This window comes from Anser brachyrhynchus (assembly GCF_964034855.1).
Source record: "Anser brachyrhynchus genome assembly, chromosome: 2".
In the NCBI taxonomy this organism is placed as follows: domain Eukaryota; kingdom Metazoa; phylum Chordata; class Aves; order Anseriformes; family Anatidae; genus Anser; species Anser brachyrhynchus.
This window is the reverse complement of record NC_137695.1, coordinates 36,233,868-36,260,067: the sequence shown is the minus strand read 5'-3', so window position 1 is coordinate 36,260,067 and position 26,200 is coordinate 36,233,868. Positions and strand designations below refer to the sequence as shown.

Here is a 26,200-nt window from a genome sequence, read left to right as displayed (position 1 = left end):
TCCCCCTGGAAGTGGAGAGAACTTACCTCCATGGAAGTCTTTCAGAAGGATCCTCCTTTCTCCCTCCCTTTCCCACCCCATCTCATCCCAACCCATGTCTTAAAGGACCAAACAACCCCCGCATGCTTTTCTTGGATCTCAGAGAGAATAGGGAAAGAAATTCTCAGTTTAGATAACTCCTTTGACAGACTGGAGAATACTTTAGCAGTTCCTCTCCTTAACTGTTTTATTTCTCCATCTTCCTTTCTTACAATGACATTATTAAGGAATCTTGATATGCAGCAGGGTTACTCTACACACAGAGCTGCTGTAGGGCTATTGGAAAAAAAAAATCAGGAGTCAACTGAAGAGCTAAATGGCTTGGAAGGATACTAATCACAGCTTGTGAGCTCACCATTACTTGAATGTGATTATCCTGTTTTATTCTGCCCCACACACACACGCTAGCTCTCTTTTAATTACCACTCGTGGGAAAGGTAAGCTGACCGGTTTGATAATTCTCAGCACCACAACAAGTGGTAGGAACGAGTTTAAACTGGAGATCCTGAAAGCTTTCTCTTTGCATAAGACGAATTTATAGCTTGGAAACTAAATATTTGTTCAAAGAACTTTTGGAGGTGTTTGAGCACACAGGAGAGATGAAATGGCAGATTAAATATTTCATTTGCATGCGATAAGCATGGCATTAAGTCCTATCTTAATTCTTCACCTGTTTTCTGAAATCCTTCGACAAACACGGCACATTTCACCTCGCCGTTGCTCTTTCGAGTGGCTTTCAGGCTGATTTAATCGTTTTGTGTTTCTGGCTGGGAGCACGCGGCGGGGGGGGCGCGGGGAGCGGACAGACGCCGGTGCCTAACGGGAGCACTGCAGGCTCGGGCTCCTTCCTTCTTCAGGCGACATTTGCCAGGCGCTGCTGCCGAGCAAGGACGGGGCTGCGCCCAGGAAACCAGATCTGGCTCCAGTGGGCATGCAGATGCTCCGGGGATGAGCTGGGTGCAAATGACTTTAAATAGAACAACCAAGCAAACAGCCAAGCAAATGGCGCTTGCCAAAACGCGAACTCGAGTAACTTTTCTCCGGCGATTTCGGGGCTGCTAGGTGTTGAGGGCAGGGGGTACTTCTGCACGGCAAGCCATCTGACGTGGGCTTTACGAGAGCCATTTCCACGGCTGGCACTTTATTCCTGGAACTCGCTCAGCTATCATCCAACTATGATCTACAGCTTGCTCGACCAAAGCTTTTCCGTGCTGTAATTCCTACAAACAGACCCATCTCGCCATGCATAAATCTGAACGTCTGCAAAACTGTGTGGCAGAGCTCCCTCCCTCCCTTCAGCACACACACTCACACATACTCGCACACTCTGTTCTTTCTACTTGCTAGCAGAAATACAGAAGAGCAGAGAGAAAAAATAACTTCTCTGCTGACGATGATCTTTTAATCTCCTGCAGCCTGCTTTCGAAAAAATAAAACATGTTTATACGTAGGTTCGGGGGACGATTCCAGCCCAGAAAGTATGTATAAACATGCAAATTTCTACTCCATCCGTAGTTTACTAGAACAAAAGGTATTCTTTCCTTGTACTTCTAATAGAAAAGATTAAAACAGTACCAAATGTGAGCGTTAGCGACTTTGGAAAGGGGTTTTATTCTTTATGCCCTAAATGCCTAAACCTAATATTTTGAGGTGGCACACAAGCTGTGATCATAAAACGAGTTTTACTGGGAAGCCATGTTTACTTCTTGTTTATCAGACTTATTTTAATTCATTCTGGGTAGGTTCCAAGCGCTGTGTTAGAGATTAAAGGCAACTGCGCACCCCAATTAGCAGCCAGCCCTTTCTGAGTAAAAATATTTCTGAGGGGCGAGATGAAAGTGGAATAATTTCTGTTCATTAACAGTAGAGCGCTGGGGCGGGTTTCTTTTCACTAAATGGCTGTACCTTGATTTTGAATCTCTCACGATTTAAAACGAGTGGCCACGTAAAAGCGAAACTCAGTGCAAAAATGCCCCTCCAGGAACCGCATTCGATAGAGCACACGAGCTGTGCAGTAAAAAGCATGCTGACTAGTAAAACTTCGGGGCTGTGCAGGACTCCAAGCTCTCCAGCAGAAAATCTAGCTCTGGGGCACAAATCTCACCGTCGTCCATGCAAAATTTTTCAACTCAAGCCACGGTGGAGGCCGTAAAAACTTTTTGTTCCCATTTAACCAAGACAGCAGAAAAATCAGTGTTCTGGGGGGACGGTGAGATCCGGGGCTGAAAAGATCGTGTCCAAAAGGACTTTACTGCTCTGCCATCTCTTTCCGAATATGACTCCTCTGTGCAAGCGTAAATCTTGCCTTGTGCGCACGGAGAGCCAGGGAAGTTTTTCCCTTCGGAGCAGTACGGAGTTTATCAACTGAAAACTGAGCAAATAAATCGCGAAACTTTATTTCTGGCGTGTACTCTATACCTGAAAGACCTAATTTTCCCGTCTTCGTGGAGGCCTATAAATCTTTCTTCGCACCCGCTTTACCTTCCGAAAAACACCCGTGGGTTGGCCACGGCCGAAGAGCCCAGCGAAAGCAGCCCCGTCACCGATGCCAGCGCCGGGTGGGCACAGCCCTGCGTCGCCCCCGGCCCGGTACAGCCCGGCACAGCCCGGCACAGCCCGGTACAGCCCGGTACAGCCCGGTACAGCCCGGTACAGCGTGGCACAGCCGGTACAGCCCGGCACAGCCCGGTACAGCCCGGCACGGCGCTGCGCGGAGAGGAGCGGGCGCGCCCCGGTGCGCACGGGCGTCCCCACCACGGCGGGAGCCGCCGGGCTCGGTTTCCAGACGGCTGTTAGCAAAGCTCCCCCGGTGCCTCGGCCTTGGCAGCCCTATCCCCCCTCCGTTACCCCGGGGTAAATCTCCGGCGCCTCCTATTAACTTTCTAATGAGTAGAGAGCCGGGGAAGGGGAGTCAGCAACCCGGGCTAAACCCCCCGCAGGATCCCGACGGGGACCCCGATGACTGATTTATTTACTGTCATTGTTTTACCAGACAATGCTCGCTTCCCGAGAAACTTCGGGAGCCTCGGCTGCATATTGTTTGGAAATATCTTTGAAAATGCCCCATCTGCCCCTCGTTTCAGCCAATCGTAACACCTCTTTGATTCGAACGGGAGAAAGCTCAGATCCTGCCTTTTATTGAAACCAGCGAAGGACCTTTGGGAGGAGGGGGCGGGCGGGGAGGAGAAAAGGGGAGGGGGAGCAGGGCCGGGGGGAGCCGTCGGCCGGCGTTAATCACACGGCCACTTTGGCAAGAGGAGACAGTGCCCGATGCGTGCTGAGCACATGCTTCGGAAGCCGCCATCCCCGCACCTGCGCGGAGCCGGAGGGTGCGGAGCCAGGGGGCGCGGAGCCGGGGTTTGCCCTCTCCATCCCTCCGCCCCTGGGCGCTGGGAAGTACGCGGGACGCAGAGCCGGGGCCAGCCGAAGGATGCCGGCTTATCTCCGGCTCGCCAGGGCGGGTCCTGGTTCTGACAGCCGAGTGCAAGGGCAGGGATGCAGCCCGGCTTCTGGGAGGGAAGCCTGTCTGGGAGAGCTGAAAGTGCAGCTCTGCAGCACCGGCTGCTCTCCTCCTGAGCCCTGGGAACACTTTTTAATAAAACGTCTCCTAACACGCACCCTCCCACTTCATCTAGAAACACAGCTATGGTGTGCAGGCTCGTACACGTGAGTGTGAGAATATGCACATCCCTCCCTCCTGTGAGTGACCCTTCCTGCTACTTAGGAGCTTTTCCTTCTTCACTTCGCCCTTCTTCGCGGTATGCCAGGCTCTGTTTCTAAATACCAGCCGGGTGCAAGTTTTTCGGGGCGGTCTCTGCGGGAGACGCATTCATTCATCTGAAGTAGCCCCATGTAGTGCCCTCTGCACTGAAAATAACATAAAATAATAATCGGAGGACTGTGTCTTCAGCACAAACCCGAGCCCAGAGTGCAGCCCACATCCTGGTCCTTATTCCGGCTGCCCCGTGAATCGGGCGTTTGTATGCGCCTATGTGAGTGCTAGTTATTGCGGGTGAACAAAAGTCTCCAGCAGCTCCTGAAGGCGCAACACTGGTGAGAGCAGTGAAAACAGCTCATTGTGGCCTCGCTGGCCACTAGCATGAAGGGCAAACTGTCTGCGGGAGCAAGTCGCCTCTGAGAGTGGCGGGGGGGCTCATGGGACCCCACGCTGCTCCTTGTGCGCCCACAGGCGCACAGAGACACATATACACACACACAGAGATGCTCCGAGCCGCCGTGGCCACTCCCAGGACCCACGCGAGGGACATTTCCCCTGTGGTCGGCGGCACGGCCATTCGTGTCCCCTCCTGGGGCTGCCCCAAACCATCCCTCGGCAGTGCTCAGCGGGAGGGGTGCATCCCGCAGCCCACCCGGCTTCATCCTGCCCAGCTTCCCCCCTGCTTGAGGATGCAGTTAAAGAAACTCCTTAGTCTCATTATTACTGTTATTATTATTATTGCTATGGCTATGGCTATTACTATTGCTATTGCTATTACTAATACTATTAATATTTCCTTTCTTTTTTGAAAGTGAGAGGTCCCATCACCTGAGCCAGTTAGTGCAGAAACTATCCGGTACACATACATTCATTTCTCCCCGGGGTGTTGCGATGGGGGAAAAGTGTTTTGGCTCAGTTATACGATGATATTTTCCACGCTAGCTCCTTTCGCAATACTGCGTCCGTGATGGTGTGATCCATCTCACCCTGCCACGGAGAAAATAACACTAAATTTCTTCGCTTTTCATAGCCTTTCGTGTATCATTCCTTCTTGCAGATTAAGCGACCGGCTGCTGAAAAAAAAATCACAAAGACTGTGAAAGGAATAAAACCTTAAGTCCATAAAGATGAAATGTAACGAGTATGTTGAATACATAACGCTGCTATATAACAGTTTCAATTAGTTGAGTAAGTCCTCTGTAACGTCTTGTAAAGGTGTAAGGACACGTTTACAGTATAAGCAACATAATGTTCTCAACTGTACGAGTTAATTATTTCCAGATTTATTTTTTTTAGAAGTGAGTTTCACAAGTAAAGGCTCTGTCCGTGTATAAAACAACTGATGCATTTTTCCAACATTAAACATCTTGAGTTCATAATTAGAAGCGGAGGACAGAGCGGACAGTAGAATAATTGGACTTGGGGATTTTAGACAGCTTTCTCGAGACCGTTCAGAAAGAAGTGAACAGGCTTTTGTCTTTATTGAGCTGCGGTTATGGCGACCGTGACTCCTTAGCTCAGATTTATCTCCACTAAACAGCAACAATACATGAGGCAATAACGCCGCCTGTTCCAGCCCAGATAGGTAGATAGGTAACACGGTTATGGGGAGCAAACGGCTGGGAGGGAGAGCAGAGCAGATATTTTCACCGACAATTGCTAGCGCTATCAAAAAAAAAAAAAAAAAAAAAAAAGTTGCCTATTTCTTCTTTAACGCCTCCAAAAGCCTTGAAATGACCACTGTAAAGTCTCGGGAATTTTGTAAGGTTGGTGCACAACCTCAGCTCTCCTCGCCAGCAGCGTTGCCCCTCTCCCCCCACCTACTGACGCCCCATTTCTGCTATCCCTCCCACTGGCAGCTGTGGGGACCGCGGCACACCCCCCCCCCCAGTGGGGCTGGGACAGACCCCCGGAGGAAGATGTGGATGCCCTTCTCAATTTCCTCCTGCCGTGCCTGCGTCGCTGCCCGTCCACTCCTTCTCCTGCTTTTCGCGCTATAAAGGTCGCTGGGTTGCGAGTACTTTGTGCCCGAGGAATTGAACTTGCCCTCACTCCACAGCGGAGACGAAATCTCAGCCCTTCCCTCTTGAGACTGCGCTGCCTACCTGGAACTGTTTATTTCTAGCCAGCTCCCCCATACGAGCTGACCGAGCCCACCTCGCTCCTGCCAGATCCCCTTATAATTTACGTAATATTTAATCACAATTTAATTTCCTTCGGAGCGGGTGTAAAGCCTCAGTAGGTCCAACCGGAGATGAAAAGGAATTAGAAAAAGAAGGATGGGATTTCCCACGCTTAGGCCTTTCCTATAACTGAGTCCAGGACCTAAAACTCCGCGGGAAAGGCTTGGCTTTAGCTCCCTGCGCTCCACAGCTTCCAAGCGAAGCAGAAGTTGATGCGACGCAGGGATCCATTGGTAAAAATCAACGCAAAAATTAGTTGTCATAGATTGATTGGCAATAAAAAGGCCCACAAATCCCCCTCACTTTTAAGTGTTAACCAAAAGTTGTCTGATTTAAAACCAGGTGCTAGCAGTGTAGCAAATAAAGAGTTCCAGATTTCTCTTAAAAGTACTCACATATTTGCTAGGTTTTTTGTTCGTGAGGAACCTCGCTCACCTTGGGCTCACACAAGGCGTCCACACTGCAATGGGACCAGACAGAAATTCTGTAGAGGATTTTTTTTTTTAAAGCAATCAACTACGACATAACTTTTTGGAGGAAGGGCTTCCTAATGAGGAAACAGTCAAACACCCAGAGCCATTAGCCGATAGCGAAGGGAAACCTTGGTAATTTTTATTTTTATTTTTTTATATGTGCATATATGTGTACACGTACTTATACACACACAAATCCATATAAACCTTCGCTAGATTCCTGTATGGATCATTATACACACACACACCAAGACAGGCAGAGAGGTGCTTAACAGCGAGGAAGGCTTTCCCTATCCTGTGAGATGCCTGAAGGTAAATGATAGAACGAGAAACCCGGGAGCCATGATTCTTGGGTTTGTTTTTTTCTTTTTTTTTCCCCTTTTTTTTTGTTTTGTTTGGTTTTTAATAAAGTAACAGGAGCAACGAGTTTCTAATCTCTCTTGGTAAGAGCGTATTTGCGCTTCCAAGGGTGAGAAGACTGGGAACGTCTCTCTGACCTGCGACTGGGATCATATATTGTTCTAAAGTAGAAATGTCAAAGTAAAGTCATTTACCACCTGGACGTCCTTGACTTCGGATGATTAAAGTTTAATCCGAGGTGTGTGCACAGCTTTACCGTGTAATTTAAACACATCAAAGGTCATAAAGGGATTCCAATTGCATGAGTCGAACACCAGAAAGCGTTCTTGGTGGAGAAATCCGTATTTTATCCTAGCCTAAGCTCCAGAACGCTCTTTAAAGAAAGGGGAAAACAAAGAAAAAGAAAACGGGATGGACGGGGGAAAAGGGGATTTAATTTCTAAAGGGGGTGCCGGACTTCAAAGAGGCTGGAGGGTCGCACTCCGGGGGGATACAGCCGGGCGCGGACGGAGCCTTCGCCAACCATTAGCTGTGCAGACATCTAGTGGGAAACCCTCGCCACTGCAGCTCGGCCTCCTCCGCCCCGCAGGCAGGCTCTTACCCCGGCTCCTCGGACACCCGGCTCCCGTCCTCTCCTCCGGCCGCCTTCTCCCCGCCGAGCCGCCGCCGAGCTGCGCGGAGCGGGCAGCGCGGAGCCCCGCGAGCGGCCCCCGCTCTCCCCCATTGGAGGTCGCCGGTGCCAGCCCGGCCCCTCCCGGGCCCTGCCCCGACGGGACGGGCCCCCCCTCGTCCCCGTTCCCCCCTCCCCGGGCCGGGCTGGGCCCCGCGGCCGCGACCCCTCTGCCCGCAGCCCGCCGTGCTGCTCTGCCCGCTGCCGTGCTCGCTGTGCCACGGGCGGTGCTGCCGAGGCAGGCAGGGATCTCCCCCTTCCCTCCCTCCTTCCCCCCCTCCCTCTCTCCCCCTGCAGCCGCCGGCTCTCGGCTTCCCCTCGCAGACGGCCGATGGGGATCGATAAGGGGATAGGGACGGGACGGGAGCGCACCCCACCCGCAAAGCCGAGGCAGGCAGGGCGAGGAGCTCTGAGGTTTACTGAGAGCCTTCCTGCCGCCTCCTGCCTTGCATTTCTACCCGGAGCAGGCAGGACAGGACAGGCGGGGGGGTTCGCTAAATGACAGCCGTGGGCAGAAATTTGCCTTCGCGGACCCCGCGGGAGGGGGGCAGAGGACGGAGAAACCCGGGAGGGGGAAAGGCAGAGGTCGGCCCCGAGCTGTGAATCTTTTGCTGGCAGCTGAGCTGCCCGCCTTGGGGGGCATCCCAGGCTGTCCCCGTCTAATAGGTGGCCTATGCTCGGCCGCGAAAGGCGTTTCCAAGCTGCAGTGAGTCCCACTGACACCGCAAGTGTTCCCATTCCCCGCGGAGCTGGGTGGGTTTTTTCTAAATGTCGTGGTCTTCACCCGGCCCACCTATCTTTTTTTTTATTTCTTTCCCAAAGAAGCTCGGATCGCATCCAGCTTCTTAGCTGGTACCTAATCATGTAGCAACTGAGACACGGAAGCCCCATCACCTGCCCAAACGATGAGGATGCCGAGGTGGAGGATATCTCCTCCGCCTTGGGAGGACTCAAACTTCTGCTCTTCCAGCCCACACATTTGTCTCTGGTTCCTTTATTATTTTTTTTCCACGCAGGTTTTTCCCCGTAGTCTGGTGCCTTCGTGATTTCTTTAAAGGACACATTTTCTTTCCACCCCACCTGTCAGAACCTACTTAAGATCCTAAATACCACCATCCTCTCTTCTTCCCCCTCCTTTTCCTCTTCCTCCTCCTCTTATTTCCTCCAGTCTTCAGTCACCTGCAGTCCCCAAAGACTTCCCTGGCTCGCAGGGATGCTCCTTGCCTCAGAAAGCAAAACCATCCCTTTGGGTACCCAGAGGGGAAGAGACATCTTGCTACGAGCACACGGGTTTGAATTATTAGGCTGTAAATTTCGTACCGTGATAAAAGCTTCAGCTGTGTTGTTCAATATTAAAGTTTTTGGCAATAGCATCACTTGTTTTTTTACTTCCTTTAACCCCCGCCTCAGACCTACATTCCCCTCTCACAGATTTCTGGGAAAATCTTTCATGTTTTGTTTTAATATCGCATATATACGTTTCAGGTTTCTCAGCCGCTATACAAATAAGAATGGACATATGGCAGGAACATTTGATGTTTGCAAACGGGCAGAAGATACTTGCTAACCGATTTCCGCTGTGGAGTTATATGGGATTCTCTTTTTATATATAGGCAACTTTTATGTTAGCTGGGATATTCTTGCTCACAGGTTTTAAGGTTTCGGTCCTGTGGTTATTGTTTTTTTAAAAAAAAAAAAAAAAACACAGTACAATACGTCATTTTCCTCCTCCCCTCCTGATAAACGCAACTTTATCGTAATTCTCTCATTAGAGTAGCTGTATGCACAATGCCTTCTTCCCAGCTGAAGTGGCAAATTATTGTTGGTTGGGTTTTATTTCTTTTTTATTTTTATTTTTATTTTGCCGTGGTCTTGCCATCCTACTGAAGATGCTTTATTGATGCATAATGATAAAAGATGCATACTGATAAAAGATGCATAAGTAAATTTATTGAAAGCTAATGATGAAACTATGATTACTTGGTTAGATCGGCAGTGTCCGAGCTCCAGGGGAACCTCGGCGCAAACTTGTGACCTCCCTTTTAGTGACCCCCGGGGTACTCACAGACGCGGAAACGCTCCCCCCGCTGCCCCCTGCTAAAGTTAATGGCTCCGACTCGCTGCCTCTCCTTTTTTTGCCAAATATTTACATCATCCGAAGTGGTGATGACATGTCTGTTCGTGCCTTCATCACCTCACAGTGGAGTTATTCCTTGCGGGTAACGCTTTGGGAAGGGTTACGGGAGCAGAGCGCCCCCCCTGCCGCAGGTGGGCTCCCAGGCCGGGGCTGCGGGACCTGCCCCCGGCTCCTGCGGGGCTCTCCCAGCCCTGCTGGGGCAGGAGCCTTCCCCGCACACCTCCTCGTGGGGTTTCAGACCGGGACCGTGATGGACTTCTCCAGGTCGAGTTCCCGGAGCGAGAATTTGTTGAGCAGAGGACACGGGGAATCCATGTCAGACGTATCTGGACACCCCTGTTGAGCAAAGGCACATCAGCCTTTACGTTTCCTTTGCAACATGATCTATGAGATGTAGCTTTATGTTACATCCAGCTGTTTTTTTTTTCTTTCTTTTCTTCTTTTTTTTTTTTAAGTTCTTTTTAGGGGGGCGGTTTGGCAGCGGGCTGCGCCAGGAGATGACAGATAGTCCCCACACACTTGGCAAGAGAAATTGCAAAGAAATATGGCTTTGTGAAAGTGGATGACAATTGGTAATTACTGGCAGGCAGCGAGGATCTTCCTCACAATGGGAAGGAAGTGGCTCTGAGCAAGGATACCCGGTCGCTGGCACAACGGCAGTAAAATCTGCAGGAAAGCGGCCTCGGGTTGCGTGCAAGGGGACTGCGGAATTTCTTCCTTTAGGTATCTGTGCTACAAGACCAAGGGGCATGCCTGACTAGCGACTAACCTTTATTGTTTAGCCGCTCGTTATTTCGCATGTCGCAGAGGTTGCTACGAAACCACTCCCTTTGCTCTGTGCCATTATTGGACTAAATATACTTTGGCTCCTGGGACGTCGCGAATTGTCTTCAGAGCGTGGGAACCTTGGCGTGTGCCCTCGGCTCCGCTCCGACCGCTTGGCACCACCGTCCCTCCTCCCCGGGTATCTCCCCGGCTGCTTGTGCTGGGCTCGGCCCCGTCCCTCTTGCCCCGGAGACAATGGGAGAGCCTGGCCCATTGTCTCCGGCTCCGCGCACACCCGCGCGTGGATTTGGGGGCACCACGTGGCAGTGGCAGGCTGTGGCATCTGGGCAAGGACGGCGATGAAACGGAGAGCCGGTGCGCCCACCATGAAGTCCCTGCCCCAAATAAGGAGTCCTGGCTAGTGCCCCACGCCGCCCTGCCCAGGTGTGGGCAGCTGGAACTGGTGGTGTGCGGGGTCAGTAAGGACCGACTCTGCTCCCACCTTCCCCGAGGAACCACGAGGCTCAAACGCAGAGGTTTAAGTCGATTCCAGAGTAAATAACCTCTTGGAAGTACAGTCAGCTGTCGTGTATTTTAGAATGGGATTCAGCCTTCCACAGGGCCACATATGTAACTGCTTATCTAGAGAAGACATAAAATACAATAAGCTTCGGAAAAATTCATGATTCAGCAAAAATAAAGGGAGTAATATACTCACCCAGAGATGCAAGTTATCAGCTAGTGTGCATTTGGCTGGTGTTATGTTTAAAGGAAAACACTGTATAATTCCTATTTAGAGAATGTGTTCATGGTATGGATGGAAAAACATTAGTTCCATCTAACATGAAGAGTAGCAAACGTCTGTTGTTATTAAAGACGGCACGTAATATATATACCTGAGAAATGTACCCTAGGCGCTAGAAAGCATTTTCTAGACCCCGGTTTTACTAGCCTTTTACCGAATAAAATTTTAACAGAAATGCGTGTGCGTGGTGAAATGTAAAGCTAATTGGAGAACACGGGATCATATCACGGTATCGGGTAACTTTCTGCTGGGAGGTGGTTGACACAGGCAGCACCCACGGCATAAAGCAAGGGCAGTTCAGTGCCGCCGAGGACTCAGCCGAAGCCAGCTGGCTTTTTCTGCCCCGAACCCACTCACAGAGCCGTGCAGATGGCGCCTTACTTCTTGTGGAGCTCTCCCCGAGGGCTGTCCCTATGGGATCCCACCCACGAGGGGAGAAGGCTGTCGCCAAGCGCGAAGAGGGATGCGTTTGGGGGTGAGGGAGGGTGATGGGAACCCCATCCCAGGACCGAGGGGTGCCCCACTCCCTTACTCGGGACAACCACAACGTGCCAAGCGAGAGGCATGTGTGTGGCCGTGCACACAAGCTCACACACACCCCGAAAGGGCTGAAGGGGACACGGCACCCGCTTGGGGTGTGGGTGCTTGCTGGGTGCGCGCCGTGGGAAGATGCCTCCCGTGGGCACCGCAGGGCTGCAGGAGGGCGGCCGGCTGGCGGGGCCACCAGCCCGGCACAGGTGTAGCGGTTTAAAAGGCCCAGCCCCGGGCTTGGGGCCGCAGCCCAGCACCCTTCAAGGCCGGCCGGGCTGGCTTGGCAAGGATTTCGGTGGGGAGGGGAGCTTCAGGTGTGTCGAGCAGTCGTGCCCCGGCTGCTTCCCAGCCGCGCCGGGCTGGCCTGGGCAGAGCTGCCCGGGGAAGGGATAGGGATGGAGATGGGGCCCCCGAGGGGAAGGGCAGCCACTTCTGCCCCTTCTTCCAACTCCTGGGACAATTGCAGAGTTTTTCCAGATGCAGGGTGTTGCATCTGAGGGTTTTTTTTCCCTTCTGCGGAGAGGATCCCCACCCGTGTTGGGGTAACTTCCACCGAGGGTGTCCTGAGAAAGTAAATCTCCGCTCCTGCCAGGGTGTGTGAGCCCCCGGCCCTTGAAGAATATTTCTTAAGACAGCCGCGATTATAGTCCCGCGTATGTACAGTCTCGTCTGAGCAAAGGGCTGGAAAAGTGAGGAAAAAGAGCTGTTAGACAGACCCAGACATTAGAGATAAACTGCCTCCATGAAGTCAACATTTTAATCACTAAAACCACTTCTGAAAAGGCAACCAAAAAAACTTCTTGGAGAATGTACTCAAACAGCTGTCTTCCAGTAAAGGCAAACATGTCCAATATTTCCTGTATGACTTTTTTTCTCCCTTCTCTTTCTTTCTCTAGATACTGCGCCCAGTCGCCTTTAGCATTACGAGCCTCGCTGTTTCCCCTAGGTGAAGATACGGCTTTGGAGTCCGCATCCAAAAAAATAAACAAATATAAAGACCCTGAAACTTCTCCAGGAGACAGCAGCGTCCACTGCTGCCACTGAGCCCTCCTAAAGGGACGTTGTGTACATGTCACGCTAGTGCAGGAATGCTATGGTGAGAAGGGCTTTGTGGAAATGCTTTCTCCCGCATTGTTAAGGAAAGAGAGATTTCAGCTTCCCTCCGACAGCCTTTCAAAGGGAAATAAAAACGGCGCAAAGTGGGCCTGAAGCTCAGGAAGAACTTTTTTTTTTTTTTTTTTGGTAATGAAAAAGGTGGAGGAATAAGTTTAATTGTAATCAGGCTGCAACAATACACCATGTGATCATGTGGTAGCAATTATTACAAGCTCCCAGCAGAAATAGAGAGAGGATATGCCATTGCAGCTCACTGTAGCCTGGGTTTATTTTCTATTTCAGAAAATATGACCCACTGATATATCTATCAGGCGAAAAATGAATTTACCCTCCAAACGCTAAATCCTGAAAACCGGAGGATAGCCCAACAGTATCAAGACAGATTAACTCGACTATCATTGTATTATCTATTGCTACTACCCATCCGTACTAGAAAGTTTTTAACTGGAAGATGTAACTGACCTGATAAAAACTGCTGAAGTGGATATCTGCTCAGACAGCCTGGCCTCCTCGCTTATCAGAGTTTGCTAAGACTAAAATAAAAATGTTCTCGGGTTCCTTTGTGCGAACGGGGAGAGCTGATTGCGAAGGAATCCGTCTCAGTTTGCATGGCAAGGCAAAATTAATTGAAATTGTAGGTGGGATTTATCACTGCATTCAGGCAGTCTGCGGCCGACAGAGAGCCTGCAAGGGCTTCTGTTCATCGGTGCATTTACACGACAGTTTAAGGGAAACATTTTCTGCTGGCTAACAACATGTAACGACAGATTTCTTGTGCTTTCATCCGCCAAATACAAACAGAAAATAATCTAAACCCCCCTTGAAATACGCTAGTGAAAATATTACAAAAAATGAAGTAAAATAAACAAAACAAACCTGGAAAATAGACTTTGTCGGTGAGACAGAAATCAGGATCATTCCCATTTTCACTTTAAGCACTTGAAATACCTCCTGCGTGTTTTCTAGAACTGAAACAAGAAAAATAATACAGAGGGGAGTGATCTGCTGAGAACTCGCTCCACAAAAATTACTCTGTGACCCACACCTCGGGCAAAAGCAATTTCATTATTTTCGAGCACACCTTACTTATAGGCGGTGGCAGCTGGAAAGTTTGGGTAGACTGAAATAGGTAGGTCCGTACCTAATGTGCGACTGAGGGTTTTTTTGAGGCTTTTTATATCTAGCAGAAATGCAGGATTAAGTTCTTCGCAAATCTTCCCGACGTTTTCCCTTTCTGCATTTCCTTTTACGAATTCTTCTTATTTTGCAATTATCTCGGACCCCCCCAGCAAGCAGTGGGAGGGAGAGAGTTAAGATGTCCTGCGAACCCTGCTCGTAAAGCTGCTCAGTTCCATTAGAAACACATGAATATCCTGAAATACAAAGTGTCTTTAAAACGGACTCAGGAATATTTATCTCAATCCTTGATGCTTTAGAAATTATGGACGAAACCAGCGGTGACAGTTCGCCTCCAAATTAACCTTCTGGCAGGTAAATTTCATTTGCTCATGAAAATCAAATTCGATTAAGGATCTGCTATCATTTTACTCCTGCGTCTTCCAAGACTTCTGGACTCTGAAGGACGGAGAATAATATTAGTAACTAAAATCGCCCTCTATCCGCTCTATTATCAGCGAAGATCTTTTAGCGGGTTTAGAGGGATTTAACTGTGCGACAAACACATATTTTCAGCAGTCAGTCACGATTTTTTTCTTAATGCTCATTAATTAGCTCTAAACAATGGAGGGAAAAGTAAGAGTGGATTTCCTCTGACTACACATTTTCTTCTGTATTCGTGCGATTTTGATTGTCCTACAAGAAATTAAAGCTCCTCTCAGTGGGGCACTCCTGCGGCAGGAACGCGTGTGTTATCACACAAAGGGTTGCTTTTTAAGAAAACTGTCTAGATAATCTGTGCCGACAAACTCGGTTTTTGCAAAACCTGACTTTAACCCGAACGTACTTTTTGGTAGTGTAAGCAAAGAGAAGATGTGAGGCCTCTTTAGAAAAATGAATGGCCATATTCCTGTTACGTAGGGAGATTTACAAATCGTTTATATTTTCCCGTTTAAGGCCAAAATCCTGCGGTCCTCCCTGTGGCAAGGCTATCTTTGGCTTCGTGGCTCCAGGCGCACACCGTGGCTTGTAAGGGACAAATTCTGCCCTTGCTTACACCTGCGAGGTGGGTCACCGCTCTCAGTGCAGCCAAGGGCCAGATATGCCACTAAAGCACATCACTATATCTGACATGGGCACTGCAGTGAATCTGAAAATCGGTTTAAAACCGTCTGGCTCTGAAAGGATTCTGCACCTTTTAAAATCCTCCTGCGGATCACAGTTGTTCATCCTCTTGCTCCCTAAGGAATTAATACTCGTTTTAGGGGAAAAGACTTAACAGACGTATTTCTCTCCAAGATATTTTACACGCTATGTAAATGCAAAGCGGTTCGGGGGTTTGCATGAAATCTGGAAAATGCTGGCGCTCTATCATAATTCTGTACTTGCTGTATCTTAACCTTACTTTACACGAAAAGGGGAAAAAAAAAGAAAAAAAAGAAAATCATACTAGTCCTTCTGTTGCATAAATGGAAGCCTTCAATTAACAAGTTAATTTCCCAAAATTAAGCCTTTGTAGACAATGGCCACATCCAATCAGTGGGTTCAAGTAAACTCTTCCTTAGTTTTGGTAGATTTAGCTAGCACATCTCAAAGCTTACTTTGCGAAAAATAAAAGCTCTTCAAGAACTGGTAGAGAATGATGTATGTTCAAGGCGGGGGGGATAGGCTCAAGCATATTTTTATCCCTGGTGTTCATTACAGGGTCCATGATTTTCGAAGAACATCTGTTCTGCCCGATGCCTTCAGCCCTCCCGGTTCCTTTCTGATATTTAATGGCAGATACCCATTAAGGCGGGAAGGAATTATAGCCTCATAGATGGGGAATGAAAATTGTTTTTTGGGGAAAAAAATAAAAATATTTGACGAGGCTTTTCTCCTCTCTCGTTGTCAATAATTTATTAAAAGTCAGTCCTGACAAAATTCGGGAAGGAAAACAAACGCATCAGCTCTCTTGTCCGATAATAACTTCTTTCTTGGGGCTGCACACGCACCCTGCAGATGCCATTTTGACTATTTTGAGAAAACGGTACCATTGCAGGACTCCCACCCACGTCACAGCAAACAAGGGAAGGGTAGAGCTGCATCACCGCCCTTATCAGCACCGAGAAGCATGGCCCTCTTCCCTAACGAGAAATAGAGGGAGAGATACATGGAAGAGAGAAAAGAGATCTCTTTAATCTGATCTCCCTTCTCCCTTTTGCACACAGAGCTGGAGCAAATCCAAGTGGGTAAACACAACAAAAAAACAACCACCAAAACTCAGCAGACCGGATGCCCCCCCCTTTCCCCTCTCCCCCTCCCCCCCCCCCCCCCACTTGTACAGTTTGCACCGGGTCTCCGAGCGGCAGTTTCACATGGCTTCTCCCTCCCTATGGAAAGAGTCTGGAAAAGAAAGTCGGGGCAGATAAGCGAGAACGGGAGCTCCGCTGCTGCGAGAGAGAAGAATTAGTTCGGCTAGGGGGGCGGGCTGGGGGGGGGGTTGGGAGGCGAGCTGGGGAGATTGCAGCTCTCACGGCCACCCGATTTAACAAATCAGACAGATCTCCGGGCTGTGAATGACAGTTCTCACATTGGCTAGACTGCAACTTTCAACTTGACCTTGGCCTCTAGCCGTGTCTAACCCGTATGTAAAACAGCGCTGCCCCATAGAGCAGCCTCCCCTTCCCCCTTCTCCCCCCCGCCCCGCTGCAGGGCGATTTTGAGAAGCAGCTCGAGAAAGCAGGGGAAAACAAACCGGCCCGATTCGTGCCAGTCAAGCAAAGTTTGGCCGGGGGAATCCACAGGTTTCAGAACTGGAGCCTGGAAGAAAGGGAAAAATATGCGGGGAATAAATATTTGCTTTTGGCCATGAGGAAGAATGCGGAAAGGAGTACGCTAAGGCAAAATGGGAACCGTTTATTGGCTACAATGAAGGAAAAAAGGGGGCTAAAACCTTGCCAGATTAGCGAGGGGAATGACAGCGACTTCAGGTATCCCAGCCCATTGCACGTAAAAATCGCCCGGAAAAATAGATGGTCGCCCATTTCTCAGGGCTGGCAGATCTGCCGGCTGCGATAGGCAAGGAAAAGGCTGCTCGGTAACAATGTATGTCCCGGGACTACTCTGCGCTCGTAGCAATGCGGGCAAAACAATGCTACAACGTCAATGGGAAGCACAATAGTCTAATAAATACGCCGAGCTGTCAGGCACAAAACAAAGCAACATGCAACTGCAAAAATTAGTTTTCAGTATGGCAGCATTCGGGGATGTTTTGTCCGCACACGTTAGGGCTGAGAGCTGTTAACGATGAGACGAATGCTGCTTTGGGTCAAGTTTATTGATAGCTCCGTGGCAGAGCACTGCGGGTTCAAGGTTGTGCGCAAATAGCTGAAAGTTGGGGGGAAACGCATCCGAGCCGGTGGGAGGTGCGGTGGATATTAACAGTGGGGATCATTTCTCCCCATGAAAAATGCCAGCGTTTGCCGTGAAAAAGAGAAGGCGATTTCTTTTTTTTCTAGCCTTCGCTCGCATAGAAGAATGACCTTAAAAAAAGTAAGCCGCCCATAAACCATTTTTTCCCAGCACAAAAAGGCGCCGTGGGTCCGTCCGCACGCTATACAAGCCGACGTGCTATTTTACGGCCAAAGAAGATGCAAGCCGAAATGTAGGCCCCGGCTTTTATTATTATGATTACAGTAACAAATAATAGAGCAGAGTTACGGCGGAGATCCAGTTAACCCTCCCGCTGCCCGAGCCTGGCCTGAAACGAATCAGTAAACAGAGCGAATCTGGATTTCCTGCTCCGCTCCTCTTATCTGGCTGCCGAGGATTTGTGGCGAGAGAAGCGAGCCGGCTCTCGGGCTTTCGACGGGCAGGAAGGAAGGCGGAAAACACCCGGGAAGGCCCCAGGGACACTCCGCTTCGGAAGCCTCAGCGGGAGGCCGGAGGGCCGGGGGGGTCCCCGCGGGGTCCCTGCGGTACCTGGGCGGGGAGAGGCGAGGGGCGACGTGGGGACAGGGGCACGGGGGGACTGGGGGCGGCTCTCCCAGAGGCCAGAGGGGGCCTCTGGGACTCCCGCTGCTCCCGGGGCGGGGAGGGGGACAAGGACGAGGCTCGGGGAGGGGGGGAAGAGGCTGGGGTGCCAGGGGGAGCCGCGCACCTCGGGGAGCGCGCCGCGGCAACAACAGGGCCGAAACGCACACGCCTCGGTGGCGAGGGGAGGAGGGAGGGAAGGAGGCAGGGAGGAAGGAGGGAGGAAGGAGGGAGGAAGGAGGGCAGGCCCCCCCGCCCCCCCACCCCCACCCCCGCGGCGCCCGTGCCCCGCGCGGCGGCGGCCGGGCCGCGCCGTGCCCGCGCCCGTGCCCGCGCCCCCGGGCCGGGAGCCGTCCCCGCGCGGTTGTGGCATTATTTAATTATCTCCGCTTTATTCCTTCCGATGTTTATCAGCTGCTTTGCATATCACGTGGGGGCGGGCGGCCCAATGAGGGCCCGCCTGGCGCGACACTGGCGCGTCAGCCTTGGTCAAGTCCCGGAGATTTAGTATCTCTTTTTTCAGTCTTTGGGGCTTTTAAAAAAGAGCCACTAGTCTCAATGCGGAGCGGGCTATGACAGCCTCCGTGCTCCTCCACCCCCGCTGGATCGAGCCGGTCATGTTCCTCTACGACAACAGCCTGGATGAGATCAATAAGAACATGGACGGGTTTCACGCCGGCAGCAACTTCGCGGCGGCGGCGGCGGCCAACCCCTGCCGCAACCTGATGGCTCACCCCGCGCCCCTGGCCGCCCCCAGCGCCGCCGCTTACACGTCGAGCGAGGCCCCCGCCGCCGGCATGGCCGAGCCCACTGTCAAGCAGTGCAGCCCCTGCTCGGCCGCCGTGCAGAGCTCCTCCGGCGCCGCGCTGCCCTACGGCTACTTCGGCAGCGGCTACTACCCGTGCCGCATGACCCACCACAACGCCATCAAGTCCTGCGCCCAGCCTGCCTCCACCTTCGCCGACAAGTACATGGACACGTCGGTCTCTGGCGAGGAGTTCACGTCGCGGGCCAAGGAGTTCGCCTTCTACCAGGGCTACGCCGCCGGGCCCTACCAGCCGGTGCCCGGCTACCTGGATATGCCCGTGGTGCCCACCATCGGCGGCCCCGGCGAGCCGCGGCACGACCCCCTCCTCCCCATGGACAGCTACCAGCCCTGGGCCATCACCAACGGGTGGAACGGGCAAGTGTACTGCCCCAAGGAGCAGAGCCAGCCACCTCACCTCTGGAAGTCCACCCTCCCGGGTAATAATACACCTGCATGGCTCCCCGGCCGCCCCCCCCCCCCCCCCGCTCGCCCCTCGCCCCGCTCCCCCCGGGCTCCCCCCGGGCCGCGCCGTCCCCGCCCCGCCCGCGCTCCCCGGCCCCAGCCCGCCCCGGCGCCGCGGGGATGGCACCGGTGCCGCCCCCTCCCCGGCGCCCGGCGCATCCCGCCCGAGGCTCCGGGAGAGGAAACAGCTGAGAAGGGCGCTGGGAGGGAGCAGGGCTTCGCGCCCGGCCACCAGGTGCCACAAGCTCCGCAGCGGGGTGGGAGGGAGGGAGCGGTGGCAGCTCCGCGGAACTCCCGCTGGAGTCGTGTGTGTCCCCCTCGGGGGGCTCCGAGGGGCTCTGCGGCTTCGCTTTGCCCGGCTGGAAAGAAAAACACCCGCAGCGGAGAGGCGAGGGGAGCCCCGGGTGCGGGGCGGTGCTGCGGGAGCGGAGCTCCGGGCGGGCGAGGAGCGGGGCGAGGAGCGGGGCGAGGAGCGGGGCTCTCCCCCCTGCGCCGCTCCAAGATGTCCCGGGCGGCCCGTAACGCTCTCCTAACGCTTTCGTGCACGGTTTTTCTATTCCAGACGTCGTTTCGCATCCCTCCGATGCGAACTCGTACAGGCGTGGGAGGAAGAAGCGAGTGCCTTACACAAAGGTTCAGTTAAAAGAACTCGAAAGGGAATACGCTACAAATAAATTCATAACCAAAGACAAACGGCGGAGGATATCGGCGACCACGAATCTGTCAGAGAGACAGGTCACAATCTGGTTCCAGAACAGAAGGGTCAAAGAGAAAAAAGTCATCAACAAATTGAAGACGACCAGTTAATGGATTAAAAATGGAGAAGCAGCAGCTCGAAAGTTTCAGAACTTTTTTTTTTTGTTGTTCAAATTAATTATTAATAATAATTAAAAAAAAAGAAAAGACAATGAACCTCTTCTTTCAGAGCAAGAGATCTGTATCCTTGGAATTATAGCGTTTTTTAAAATATTGCTGTAACAAATGGTTAAAACTGACAGTTCTCCTGAAATCCCAAGCAGACAGTGTAACTGACAAACTGTAAAGCCCACATGCCCAGCCCCGAGAGATACACTTTCAATTAAGACACACAGTTTTCTGAGAAACTTGTAAGTACTTCTATGACCTTACTATTTCAGAACACTCTTCGTGGCCACGGTGTGAGAGCTGGTTGACGTGAGGAGGTCGATGTGTACACATAAGCTTGTTTTCTTCCATTGCAATCCAAACTGTATGTTGAATGACTGCTCAGGTAAACCATAGTGAAAAAAAAGTACAATTACTGTATGTTTTTAAGCAATGCATTTAATGTAAAAAAAAAAAAAAAGAAAAGTAATAATAAACCTCGAAGGTACTGAATAAGGATTTCAGAGACATCAGTAATGAAGGAAGCTCTGTGGAGGATCTATCCTGATAGCAAATTAGAAACATCGCAAACTATTGGGGATAGAAGGGAAAATATTTGCTTGGCGATATCTGTTGGTTTTAATTTTTATTTTCAAAAGATGATTTCTTGTCATCTTTTTTTTTTTTCTCCTGCAGACCGTACAATAGATGCCTTTTAAAGGACTCTGCCTATTTTAAACCTCAAACTATCTTCAAGAATTAATATTTTAATTCCCCGGCAATTTTTAAAATGTTTGACTCTGGGTGGATACAAAAACGTGACCATTGGCATTTCTTCATAGTTAAAAATATATATATATATATCCCTTTCTGGAAAAATAAAATATCCGAGAACTTCGAACTGAAATACATTTTTTCCCCAGAAGTATTTTGATTTATATAATCTATATTTTGATCTATAAGTAATTAGTTGTTTCTCCTTGTTTATTGTCTGTTATGAGGCCGCAGTAGAACGTTTAGGGATTCTTTTTACAGCACCTTTTAATCCAATCAGTTATTTCAACCAGCACATTATTTTGTTTTTATTCACTATAAGAAGCTATCTTGTAAATAATAAAAAAAAAATCAGCGCACTGTGAAAATGTACTTGTGCACCCTCATTTTTTTTTATATTTCTACTGAAAAGTGAAAATCCAAGACGTGTAGATAGGTATAGTAGTATTAATACTGTTAATAAAATAGTCACTGTAATAAAACCTGCAAGAAATACTCTTTATTTTTCGGTACCTACGTGCATTCCATAAGAAATACATATATATATATATGTATATATATACACATAATGTATCTATCTGTCATATAATTGTGATTATTGTTGTCTTCCTTTATGTAGTTTATATGTATATAGATACGCATATATATATATGTATATACACGCACATATATGCTTTTATATATATATGTGTATATGTGGATTTTTTTTTTCCTGCACGGTATTTATCTGGGAGCAGGCACGCTTGGTATCCAGCGTTCTTCTAAATGTTTCCGTAACGTTAAGGAGAGGTTTTGCAGAGGGGCTGGGGCCAGGGGGAGGAAGAGGATGATACCAGCACAGCGCTGCAGCCCTCGCCGGAATATGGAAGCGGGGCTGCCAAGCCCCTGGGGACGCGGGGACGGCCGAGGGAAGGTGGGTGCGTTCGCAGCGATGACAGGACAGGGAAGGCCTGAAACCTTGACCTTGAGGGGAAAAAAAAGAGCCGATTTGTGACCTTGACTTTTGACAGCTCCCGGCACCGAAGGCATTCGCGAGCCGACGGCGCCACCTCGTGGCCGCGCGGCGCCCGCGCCCCCGCGCAGCGTCCCCGTGGATCCGCGCAGCGCTGCGCGGCCGCGGCACCGCGCGTGGGCGTGAGCGGCCCGGGGGGAGCCCCGCGGCTCTGCGCGGCCGTGGGCGTGCTTCGGAGGGGGCTGGGAGGCAGGGCAGGTTGCGACCCGTTCTCCCCCGCTCCGGGGGCGGCGGGAGGTGCGAGGCGGGGTCCGGATGGTGAAATTGGGGTCCGGTTGGAGATATCGGGGTCCAGATGGTGATAGCGGGGTCTGGTTAGTGAAATCGGGGTGCCCTTTTCGGGGAGCCCCAGGGATGCGCGGTGCTGTGAGCTTGGTGGCGGTGTGAGCGGCGGCTGGGTTCTGTGGGGGCACAAAGGGAGGCTCGCTTTGGCCGCCCTGTCTCCCGAGGTGGTCTGCAGCTCTAATTAGAGCTATCGGGGAGCCTTTACGGTGCATTTAGAGGGTATCATGTGCCGCGCAAAGTGTAGACTTCTAGCCTTACATTTCTGAAATTCAAAAGCGCCTACCTCGGCGGGGATCAGAGCGGGGAGCTTGCTGGCGCTCGTCTCCGAGCGTAACACATTCGTGCAATAACTTACACGAAAAGTACCTGAAGCAGAGAGAGATCTGTTTTCCAGGGAGCTGCGGGAGCTCCAAGGCTGGAGCTGAGCCTCCTGGGCTCTGCGGGCTGGCTGCGAGGCTGGCTGCGGGGCTGGGGCTGCGTGGGGCGCGGGGCGCGGAGCGCTGCGGATGCTCGGGTGGGTGACCTGCGGCCGCGGAGCATGGGAACACCGGTGGCATCCCTCTGGGGGCCTCTCGGGGACTTTCTGAGCGAGGTTCCCCTAGCCTCGCTGCTGAAACAGCCGGGGAGACGGAGCGACGCGGCGGCCGGTTTGCAGGCCTTGCAGTCGGGCTTTGCTTTGGTGGCACAGCGTGACCCCGGGAGGGGAAAAGGAGGCAGCCCCGACGGCGAGGCTGCGAGGCAAAGCCCCACCGGAGCACCGCCGAGGCCGAGGGGAGCCGGGCAGCCTCCGCGGCCCCACCGCAGTCCGGCGGCCTGCCCGGCTTCAGGCGGATTTTCAGCTCCGATCTGCAAAATGCCGCGCTGGGATCCTGCGAGAAGGTCGGGGGTTGCGGACTGGACGGGGGGGCCGGCGGTAGCAGCCCCCACCGACGGTACCTGCCCTTCGTGGCCAGATACCTGCCGCGGCGGCAGGCAGCGGCCGGGCGCAGTTTCTCCACTTCCTTGCACCGCTTGCTCCCGCAGGAGCTAAATGGCCTGGAGAAAGCCACTTGTGAATTGCACTTGTTCTCGCTCCGGGTGGATAATTCTATTTATTCCGTTATATTTCGCAACGTGTATAATTATGGCATGAGACACGCCGCAAATTGCATGTATTTCAGGTCGGAGATGAGGGTGATACGCGCGAGTCGAGCCCGTGGTGACTTGCGTTGCCTATCTTAGACAGTATCTTCTATTTTCACACCGTGCCCCAGAGCGTTATAATTCAGGGGCGCCTTGAAAGAAAGCCTCAACGAGAATATGGCCGACTTTAGTAAAATAACAGCTTTAAGAAAAAAAAAAAAAAAAAAGTTAATTCTTCGTCTGAGCTACCGTTTGAAGATTACGTTTTCACACTGAAGTGCTTACCGTTCAAATCTCCTAAGCATTTCTAGACCACGGATTAGCGAATTTAAATTCCCACTACCGTTCAAATAGCTGCGCCGCATATATATTTCACAGGGCAAAAAGGGGAGCGGCTGACTTGCGACCGCTGGCAGGAGTAAGGTAACATTTTGGATCGGACCCCCGCTACCATGTAAGTCAGCGTCGAGGCTCTCGCAGGCTTGGGCAGGAGGAGCAGGTCGCGTTTCCCGGCTGGCAGCCGAGAGCCCCAGCCCGGGGAGCAGGATCAGGCCCGCGGAGCATCCCCCGGCCGCCCTGTGCCTGCCCCGGCCGCCCCGGCGGGGGCTGCGGCTGGTGCCGGGACGGCTCGGTGAGCCCACTGCCTCCGGCCTGGACCCACGCAGGGCTCCGGGACCCCACTCGAGACCCGGCCACGGAGCCCAGCGGCTCGGTCAGGTGAGGGGAAGCCGGCAGCTCCGCGCCTCGCTCTCCGCCGCACCGGCCCGGCGGCACGGTGGGGATGCCTGCGGTTTTCTGAGCGGCGGAGGATCCGTGGTCTGCGGGGTTTAGGTGCCTGCTGCCCCTTCCCGGGCCTCCCCCCGGCCTCTGCCGGCATCCACGCACCCATCGCTCCGTTCCCCCGCCGGGTGTAAGGGGCCTGGGGGAGCAGGCGTGTAGGTGTGTGTGTGTGTCCGCGTTATTTATTGCCTTCGCTTACCGTCCAAAAGCTGTTGGCACATACATTTTCAAGAACAAATTGCTGTTGTATTACATATTCCCCTCTCACCAATCTGCTGCCAGCGTCCTAAAATACGTCCCTAATATGTTTTATAAGAAAATATATCACCGACGAAAATAATTAGCCGCCGTGATACATTACTTCGCGTCCATGCACGCGGTTCGGAGAGAATTATTATTTATATTCCCCGCGCTACAGAGAATACTTTAAAATGGTGGTGGGGAGCTTATTGCCCTGCCTTTTTTTTGTGGAGTTATACGTGCGAGGACTTTTATTTGCAGACATGAAAAAAAAATGTCCCGGAAGCAGGATTCGGAAACAAAACAAACACAAAATTAAAAAACGAACCGTGAGCAAACAAAATAGTCTCTATATTTTCAGCTCCCCTAGAAATAAAAACGTTGCGTATAGAAGTGGTTGTGTGGAGGGACATAAGGGACAGAGGGAGCATGTTACTACTGTATATTTAACGTATTTATTGAAACATTACTGTCAGAGCAATATTTCATTCCCGGAGTAAAATGCAAAGCATAATTAAAGATTAGAAAAATCACTTCAGTTTCACTTCAAATAATTGTTGCAAGATTCAGCGGCGTTTACTTTAATTCCGAGTGTCTGGATATATTGGTTTATAATCACCTAATTCTCGGTGTCCTTGGTCCCTGCAATTTGAAATTCCCATGGACAGAAAGTAGGCTTACGTTTTGGATGCGGACGGAAGGGCAGAGCAAATGTTTTGTGTTTTTTCCCACCAAGAGAATAATCCGGTATTTAATCTATCTGCGCCTCGAGCTCTTGGCAGTAGCAAAGGTGGTTTGCTATGGGAAATAAACCTTGACAGGAGCATATTTCCGAAAAAGAATGATAAGTCGAACTGCAAAGCTGTATCTTTTTCCGCCTTCTTTTTCTCAAAAAGACTTCCGCTTAAAAATGCTAGCTAGCTGAGAAGTCCTTCTGAAGCGAAGGGAAAAAATATGGTGCTCAATATTGAAATACTCAGGGAAAAAAAAAGAAAAAGAAAAAATAAAATAAAATCGCCCCGCGCTTCCAAAGCAGCGACTTTATTTTGTATTCGTCAGAACGAACGGGTAAGCATCACGGCCTTTAGCCTATAAATTAAAGTTTAGGGAAAAAAAAAAAGAACTGGCTAATGCTTAAATAAAACCCCACTCCTCGTGCATTTCAGCATTCTCCGTGGGCTGGGTTAGCAATAAAATCAAGACAGCGTTTAATACAAAAAAAATATTGGCAGGCGCTAAAAGGCCGGTTGTTGCCATTCATAACTTTTAGATGCGTTTTAATGCACTTTAATGATGATTTGAAGAGATGGCCCTGCGCGTCCTAGGCCGGTAAAGAAGTCCAAGGAGAAGGGGGGGGACCCGGGGGCGGCTGTCCCTCGTGGCCCGACGGGGCCGTGGGGGCCGGCCCGGCCCGCGGGTGTTTTAACCACGCTGCGAGCCCTTCCCTGCCCCCTGCCTCACTGCCCCGGACCCCCTCCCCCTTGAATGCAGTTGATTCATGAACTAGGCTACGAAATGCAAATGTTCATTAAGTCTTTCCTCCTCCCTCCGGCCTCCCTCCTTTCCCCACCCCCCCCAAAAAAAAAAAAAAAAAAAAGATTTTTTTTTCCAGTGAATAGCTTCAACATGGCGTGCTGAAAGGCAGAAGCTTTGCCCGTTCCTAGATCTGAATTGTGATTAAACATCCCCAAAGAGAGCATCTCCCTTCCTCCTGCCGCTCCCCCCTCCCTCCCCTCCCCGTAGCGCGGAGGAAAGCGCCCTCTTCTACGTAGGAAAGGTCAAGTCCTACAACGCACAACCCACGGTCATTACTGTACTGTGACCCGGGGTGTACTGGGGAGGAACGGCCGGGTGTCCCGTGATCAAAAACACTTGGACTTCTTTTTTTTTTCTTTTTTCTTTTTCTTTTTTTTTCCCCTCCTTCTCGTGCGATGGGAATCCGAGGAA

The 26,200-nt window shown here is 51.2% G+C and overlaps 1 protein-coding gene and 2 long non-coding RNA genes across 5 annotated transcripts; 2 read left to right on the top strand and 1 right to left on the bottom strand.

Moving 5' to 3' along the window:
* Positions 1 to 67: 67 nt before the first annotated feature.
* Positions 68 to 10,965, bottom strand: LOC308190406. Of its 3 annotated transcripts, none has more exons than XR_013947159.1 (3): positions 7,375 to 10,965; positions 6,336 to 6,400; positions 68 to 4,830 (listed from the first exon to the last, which is right to left on the bottom strand). It is a non-coding gene; the product is annotated as an uncharacterized lncRNA (long non-coding RNA). The 3 variants fall into 3 exon arrangements; XR_013947160.1 differs by having other exon boundaries at positions 68 to 4,827; XR_013947161.1 differs by having other exon boundaries at positions 6,376 to 6,400.
* A 671-nt stretch (positions 10,966 to 11,636) lies between these two features.
* LOC308190405 lies at positions 11,637 to 13,201 on the top strand. Its single transcript, XR_013947158.1, has 2 exons — positions 11,637 to 12,252; positions 12,578 to 13,201. It is a non-coding gene; the product is annotated as an uncharacterized lncRNA (long non-coding RNA).
* A 4,010-nt stretch (positions 13,202 to 17,211) lies between these two features.
* Positions 17,212 to 21,350, top strand: HOXA13 (homeobox A13). The gene is made up of 3 exons (XM_080578000.1): positions 17,212 to 17,872; positions 18,451 to 19,172; positions 19,760 to 21,350. Exons 2-3 carry the CDS (start codon positions 18,500 to 18,502, stop codon positions 20,002 to 20,004), a joined length of 918 nt encoding a protein of 305 aa, XP_080434126.1. The 5' UTR covers positions 17,212 to 17,872; positions 18,451 to 18,499; the 3' UTR covers positions 20,005 to 21,350.
* The last annotated feature ends 4,850 nt before the right edge of the window (positions 21,351 to 26,200 follow it).

What these genes read in the sequence shown, in the direction of transcription:
- HOXA13 (XM_080578000.1), top strand. Translation starts at nt 18,500, where the DNA reads ATGACAGCCTCCGTGCTCCTCCACCCCCGCTGGATCGAGCCGGTCATG. An exon ending in CTGGAAGTCCACCCTCCCGG is followed by an intron (nt 19,173 to 19,759) that starts GTAATAATACAC and finishes TTTCTATTCCAG; the next exon opens with ACGTCGTTTCGCATCCCTCC.